This window comes from Galeopterus variegatus, unplaced genomic scaffold, assembly GCF_000696425.1.
Source record: "Galeopterus variegatus unplaced genomic scaffold, G_variegatus-3.0.2 Scaffold7849, whole genome shotgun sequence".
NCBI classification, from domain to species: Eukaryota; Metazoa; Chordata; class Mammalia; order Dermoptera; family Cynocephalidae; genus Galeopterus; species Galeopterus variegatus.
The window spans coordinates 42198-50212 of NW_007733960.1; the positions used below are offsets into that span (position 1 = coordinate 42198).

At 41.7% G+C, this 8015-nt stretch overlaps 1 protein-coding gene across 1 annotated transcript in view; it reads right to left on the reverse strand.

Annotated features, from left to right (window-relative positions):
* LOC103607922 (SAM and SH3 domain-containing protein 1-like) overlaps window positions 1-8015 on the reverse strand; it is a 90922-nt gene that overhangs the window by 35687 nt on the left and 47220 nt on the right. The window contains exons 2-3 of the mRNA XM_008592379.1: window positions 7437-7487; window positions 7266-7315 (exon numbers count right to left, since the gene is read on the reverse strand). Of these exons, the coding sequence (XP_008590601.1) occupies window positions 7266-7315; window positions 7437-7487 (101 nt within the window). The remainder of the gene's footprint in view (window positions 1-7265; window positions 7316-7436; window positions 7488-8015) is intronic.

The window sequence follows — 8015 nt, forward strand, 5'->3', positions numbered from 1 at the left end:
TGCGTGCTCACTCATTCATTCATTTATTCCACATTACTGAATGTCTTCTGTGTGCCAGGAGAGAAGTCAAAGGCCCAGGAGGCTCAAGACTCAGGGAGGTGACACTTGGATGGAGCTTGCCCAGGTAAGTGGGCTGGGGGTGGAGGGATGGTGAGAGAGTGGACACAGAGCACCCCACTAAAAGGAGTAGCCATTTCTGAGGCTCACAGTGCCCTGGGAGCACAGGGTCTGTCGAGAAATTGCAGGAGCTTCAGCCTGTCTGGGGAGCAGGTGGCAAGGGATGGGGTGGCCTGGGAGGTGGGGACAAACCATGAGGGGAGAGGAGAAAGGGAAGGCAGGACCACAGGTGCCAGTGGTGCAGAGAGAGCAGCAGGTGACCCAGCAAGGCGGGGAGTGAGGGCAGCTGCGACAGGAGGAAGCAGGGGTGAAGACAGAGGTGTTTGTGGGGGAGAAATGGAAAGTCGACAGAACCTAAAGAATAATCAGCTTGCCAGAGGAAACATGCCTGAGAGCAAAGTGCTGTGCAAAGAGAACAGACACCTGCACAGAACTCTTACAAACTATACCCAACCACGCATTNGCTGTGCAAAGAGAACAGACACCTGCACAGAACTCTTACAAACTATACCCAACCACGCATTCAACCATGGAACACGGCGCTGCCGCCTTTCTCGCTTTTTATTTATCTTCCTTTTCCATCATGCTATATATTTTTGGACTTTTTCACCATAAAATAGTTCAAGTATAGTCATGGGTAATGAAAGAAACTGAAACTAAATCAGTGAATTTTCAACTCTGGTGAAAGACTTAGTAGCAAACAAGTTATAAATATAGGCTAAAGTGAAGTTTTCAGATTTATTTTGGACATTCCTGCCTCTGTAGATATATACCTGAGATCCAGCTTATTTCTGGATGAGAGTAGAACTTGTTCGTATATCTAAGAGGACCCCTGGTGTGCAGGTTTAACTCCTGCCATTTATTTAATGTTAATGAACTCAATTTGCCCCTAACCTCTATGTTTCCACAAACAAAACAATTATAAGAACTTTGGAATTACAGCTTAGTGGTCAGGAGCATGAGTTTTCAACTGGGAACAAATCTGGGCTCTGCACTTAGGAGCTGTGTAGCCCTGGGCACCTTAACCTTTTGGGCTTTAGTTTTTGCATTTATAAATGGAAACAATATCATATGGAACATCACAGGGTCATTCTAAGCATTGAATGAGTCGATAATAAGTGGTTAGATCAGTTCCTGATACGTAATAACCACTCAATAAATATTACCTATTATTACCTGCTTTTTCTTTTCCAATTTTCAGTCCATATGAACCAACCCCTTGAAGACTACCGGTATATAGATACATATCAAGAAATAAACAGATGGCCTTAGACCTACAATTGACTCTCTTGAACATAATGAATCTAAATAGTCATAACCTATTTATCCGACATCTAATTTTCAGGTTATTTTGTTCTGTACGTGTACATATACAAATAAAAGATTAACTTATGTAAAATACTGCTGGTTTCCTATCCAATGTTCATTCTCCCTCTTTCCTTAAGGAAAAAGCCCCATTTTCTTCAGGGCAGCAATGCACTCAATTAAAAATGTTCACCTCTCTAAACTCCCTTATAGTTGTGGTGGCCAAGTGACCCAGTTCTGGGTCCAACCTTCTTTGTTTCATTTTTCTCCATAGCATCATTTAGAATATATTTTTTTCTATTACGTCTTCCTACCTTTAAATGTAATCTGCACGTAGCGCATGTCTGTTCTGTTCAGTGCTAGATCCTGGAGCACAGAAGATGCTGTCCACACAAAGTAGGTGCTCAGTAAACAGGTGCCACATGAAGAAACGAGTGGGATGAACTGGAATGTGTTGGGTAGCATTTCTAGGAAATGCTTTTTAAAAGGATATGCCTTTGGCCTTTTGCCCTACTGCTTTCTTTCTTTTTCCCTGTTTTCCTTCCCACTAGAAGAGGCTGCAGCCACTTTGAGGCCATGAGAACCAAAAACAACAAAAAACATCAGTCCGGGTTCCCAAAGGCCCACCTGAGCCACGGTGCCTGCCCTGGGCCTACCCATGAATCTCATATTCCTTTATGCCACTATTTGTCAGATTGTCTGTTATTTGTACCTAAACTCATTCCTCATAGATACAGTTATAAAGATTTTCCCAGATTAAAAAAAAAAAGTCTCACTCTAGATATATTAGAGAATCGATGGTGAGTAACAAGAAATTTAGCTAACGTTGTTCACCTTTTCAGCCAGTTGACACCACCAAGTCCAAGACTGACGTAATAAAGTAAATAGCCTCATCGATATGCAATGTAAATAGATATAAATAGGAGAGGCTCGATGACAGCTCCCTCGGCCTCCTTTATTATACTTGCGGTGAAAGCATTTGTGAAACAGAGTAAGGCCAGGCCTGTGAACCAGACCATCTCCATTTTTCCCTGCAAAGGACACTTTGTTACTTTCCCACTCCTCAGTCATGAGACCCCTCAGGGCACATGGCCTGCCCTGATAAAGTAAACTGAGATAAGAGGGGAACAGATATTCACTGAGTTGCAAAACCCCTCCCCAAGGCTTGTTTACTGTAACTGTAAAAATTAAGTTACAGATTAACCTTAAAGTCCCTTTAGGAATTCTTGCATACACACAAAGCTTCAAGGCGACCACTACAAAAACCCTCCTGGGCTGACGATGAACACCCCCGCCATCTTGGACCTACCGAGCAGGTGCAAGGACCAAAGCCCTAAACGAGTATGCACCCATGGAACAACCAGGAAGAACAGAACGGACCACCTCTAGTGACGCTGCCCTGCACCCCTTAACTCCTTTCCCTATAAAAGACCCTGAACAGCTCCCCTGGGGGGCTGGCTTTACTGTCACTACCCCCCTTACGCCTGACTCTATCTCCTCTTTTAATAAAGTATTACTTGCTTTACTGCTGGGTACATTGTTCATTTCTATGACTTTGGAACCCAGGAGCCTGATTCAGTCACTGGTGACAATTGGAAAGCTTTGGGCACCAGAGAAGACTCCAGCTGCAAGAGGCAAGTGGCCACTGGGACCATTTTGCTCCCATGTCTCTGCTGCTAGTAAGTCTCTCCTGGAGTCCCCAGCCTAAATTCTCACAAGGCAATTCTTTATCCTCTTTTACTCTCCTTTCTTCCTCCTTAAAGGGACTGCCGGACAACTACAGCTTAAACTCCTCTCACCCCGTGAGAAGCTGCTCCCTCTGGCCGGCAGGAACTTGCCCTGACAGGTGACTAGCAGAGGTGGGAAGCCCAGTACTGCACCATGAAGACCTTGCTTGAGCAGGTTCCCCCATCAGGGTAGTGGTGGGGATTCAGTCCCACGCCACGCAGTGACTAGAAGTCTGGAAGCCACTGAAATTCTCTTTACCTTTCTCTGATTTTCTGAGCCCTCCTGCTGTTTGGCTGGACTGTAACCACTACTATGTAGGTGCACCCTGGAGGGCTCCCAGCTATGCTTTGTTTCTGATTTTCCAAGCCCTCTCCTGCTGCTCTGTATAGATGCACCCTCCCCCGCTATGTTTTGTTTCTTTGACTTAAATCTAGTCAATACTTTTCTTCTTTGTGCTGACAACAGTGGAGAGCACTGCTTTTATCAATTAATGCGTCAGTGGAATGGGCTGGTCCTGCCGATTGGGACTAGGATAAAGTGGACCCCACTGCTCCCCTTTTCTCTTTGTTTGCTTGGTTAGACACTTAGTTGAGTACCGGTAACCTGAATAAACCTTCCAATCCTTGCACCAACTTTTGGATTTTTGAGTCATTTGTTTAGTGCAAGAGGGCAAGCTGAGCCTGGTCTGTCGTTAACAGTATGGAGGGACCACACAGACTGTAAGAAAATGTGGACTCTGTGAAACTACTGAGAGGGGTGGACAGGGTCCCTATCTATCTGCCTACTTGCCTACATATCTACCCACCTATCTATCTACCTATCTCTATCTCTATCTATCTATCTATTGTGCAGGTAAAGTACATCCAGAGGCCATCAGCCCCACCAGGCAGGACTGTCCAGGTGCTATGATGCCAGGCAGGACTGTGCTGTCCAGGTGCTATGGTGCCAGGTATGTTAAAATTCTCACTGCTGGTCTTCCCTCCCTCCCCGCAAAAGACCTACCTCCTTCACCTGTTCTGGTCAGAGCTAACTTCCTGCAACTTAAGAATTAAAACCCTGTTAAATGCTAAATACCAGATATTTGCATCATAATACATGTCAGACACCTCCCACAGAATAGGTTCTAGCTGGGGGAGAAGCAAGGGCGGCACATGTGCTGGGGTTCCTGAGACAATTGGGGAGGAAGGGGCCACAGGGCCAGTTGTTCAAGTCCCCACCTTACCTATTGCCATCTACGCCTCTGCTTTGATTTCTCTTGCCTTTTGAAAAAAAAAGCAAAAGAAAATTTCTTCCTGTAAAGCAACACTCTTGACTCAGAATGATATTTTGTTTGGCAGGCACTCTGCAGACACTAACCAGACACAGCCAACTGGTTTGCTGGGTCATCCTCTAAGGCTTTAATATTCAACTGCAAAGCTATCAGCAAGCATTTTGATGTTAGGAACAGGATTTTCTATTTGGAAGTATTTGCATTTTCAAGTCCAATCAACATCATTCACTATAAATACTGAATCAAAACTACTCAAATTATAATCCAACCTAGGGTTTTCACAGTTATACCTCATCTTAAGAAACAAATAAATAAAACAATTAAAAAAAAACAAAGCCTCTTGAAAGATTTAATCCAAAATAATCATCAATATAAGAATAGGTATCACCATTTTGCAACCATCACAGTAATTACTGATTCAGGCAAGAATCACTGAAAGAAACTAAAACTATTAGGTAAAAGTGTGAGAAAAACAGGATATTTACACAGTCTCAGACTATCTCCCCACAGAAAATTTATTCATCACAAAGGGAAATTGCAGATACCACCTTAACCAAATAATCAAAATTAATATCACTAATAATAAGACAGACATCACGTCCTTCCTGATGTAATGCACTGTGGAGAAAAAAAAGAAATAAAGAAACCCCAAATGACAAATACTTCACAAAACAACTAGCCGACAATCTTTAAAAATGTCAATATCATACAAGACAAAAAAAAGGCTAGGAAACCCTTTCAGATTAAATGTGACAAGAGATATGACATGTAAATGCCATGAATGATTTTAAAAAGTGCTATAAGAGAAACTATTAGGACAATCAGAGAAACTGTATATGAACTTTATATTAGGAAAAGTCATTGTTAGATCTCCTGTACTTGGTAATTATACTATGGTTCTGTAACAGAATGTCTTTGTCCTTAGGAAATAAATGCTAAAGTACTTAGGGGTGAAGGTCATGATGTCTGCAACTTACTCTCAAATGGGTCAGCAATAGTAACCATTAGTGGCATATTGTGCGTGTGCAGGAGAAAGCAAGAACGTGCAAATATCAACGACTGATGCCTCTAAGTGAAAGGTATAGGACAGTTCGCTGCACAATTCTTGCAGCTTTTCTATAAGTTTAAAAGATTTCAAAAGAAAGGATTTTTTAAGTTGGAAAAAGAGTGCCGTAGTTTTCAAAAACCATTAACGGGGAAATAGAAGACAAAATGTTTTAAAACTTTCAAATTGTTTAGAAACATATAACTTTGAACCACTTAAAAGTATAGAGGCAAAATGGAAGTATATTACAAATGGAGAGGCTGGAGGTTATCAATAGCATGTGTTTAACATTTTTTGCTAACCTCAGGAGGCCATTAGTCTCTCTTGGCTACAGAGTCATGACACATTTTTACTAAGTAAAGGATATAAACATGGAAAGAATGACTCCCCACAATTGAGGGGAAGAACTACCGAGCCGAATTAAGGTTGGTGCAGATTTGCTGAGTCACTCCCTCTTAAGAGGAAGGGCAAACATTTCTTGTTTCCAGAAGATCAGAGATTGTGAGAGAACACCTGAGTTCTCAGAATGAATCCCACTACATAAGTAGTAAACTAGGTCTGGAGAACCTACAGCCCATTCACTCAGTGCTTCCACAACACCACAGTACTTCCAAGTTCAAAATCAGTGTCAACTTAAACCTCTTGTTTATTTCAACCTTCACCTTACTAGGCTCCTGGGAGGATACAGTGGGACCATGTGCACATTTATCCTCTGACCTTGAGTGGGCAATGACCTTGGTTTTCTTTGGCTTGTGTCACCCCCAACGTTCCTCAGTCCTGACCCAAACCTCCTTAGCCTCTTTAGTTTAGAACCGTAGCTTTCTGGTAAAGCAGCCTTCACTCCTTGAAGCTGCCTCTGTGCCAGCAGCACACACACGTGGACGGATTAGGCAGAGCTGTGCTGCAAAGCACACACACGCTCTCCCAACGTGTGCTTTTCATTCCAGAAATAGTTTATCCCTACACTGCTTCTATGCCTCTCTTGGCATGCATCAGTACAAGTGGCTTTCTGCCAAAGGAAGTGTCTGTTTAGAGATGTGGACTTTCTTTAAATTTCTTTACCTCAAAAGATCATAAATAGAACATTCTAGCTTAATTATTATGGAATAAAGTAGAAAAAGGGAAAGGTTATGGAGGGGTAAAACATTTGTTTTGTCTTTGTTTTTTGTTTTGTTTTGTTTTTTGTTTTTAAGTTGCCTAGAAGAAATACTGGAAATTTAAGATAAAACATAGAATTATCTCCCAGGAGAGTAGAAATTACAGAGTCCAAGTTAGGACAGGAAGTGAAAATATTACCTTTAGCAGGAAAGGTTAGTGAGCATTTACCATATTCTGACACATATATTTATTATTGTTTTAAGGTCACTGACCAAAATGAGGTACAGGGAAGGGTTCTTTAATTGTCATTTTATTCTGGAACATATAGTATTTTATTTTTGTACCTTGCTTCTTTATGACTTTCATCCTATATTCAAAATTAATGTATGAAAACCCATCTTGTTTAACTTACCTGTCCTTTCCCTTTCTCTATAGCCACTTCCCAATATTTATTTACTTAGGTTTCACTCATAATAAGCAGTGTGCAACGAACAACTCCTCACAGAACTTTTAGGCATCACCAATTGGATTACAAAACACTCTCTAACCACCTGGATATATGTACACACACACACACGAAGGAAAATCATGACATCAAACACTGTACATATGCACATGGCTGCCTGTTTGATTCCCATCAGTATGGACCTAAAAGATACCTTCTTGGAAACTCGGATCCTGGGCAGAGAGAGGAAGACTTACTTTCTCTCCACTTCTGGTGTAGACACGGCACTGCAGAAGCCAAGCGACTCCTACGAGAGAAGATTCGTAGCGTCAGTGCAGCAGAGCAGCAGGCTTCATCTGATTTGTACAGAATAAAACTTTTTAAAAAACACACAAGCAAAAATAGACGATTAAAGTCATTGTGCTTACTTCGATCTGGGACCGCAGCTGAAGTGACGTGGGGCTGGCATCGGGTTTCTCCTAAAACAGAACAGATGCTGGTTGAATAAGACTCCCAAACGTGGCACACACCAGAAAGACAAATAGACATGTAAGAAGAGATGGGAGGATTTGGGAAATGCTAGGGTATATGGTGGGAGGAGATGGTGGACATAAACAGATTTTCTCAAAAAAACTAAAGTACTTCTAAAGTGGAAGCTCTGGCCTCTTAAAATTGAGCTGTTTTCCAAACTTCACTGCTACACACAGCTGACAATTTTATGGCAGAAGAAAAAAAGCACCATTTAACTGAAGGCTGCTGACAGTTAATGGTGAAATAATTCTCTGGATATACATAGACCATCACTAAGACACTGAATTTACTGCAACCCATTTGAGTTTCATTTACTTTTCAATAACAAAGGAGTTCCAATCTGATTTTTAAATTCTGAATGTACTCAAGCGTATTTAGAAGGACTACTTGTAAGTGTCTTTAGGAAGTTGAAAAGCTAACTGAACGTTATCTTCTGGCCTAAAAATCACCATACTCCTATAATACAAGTTAACTGG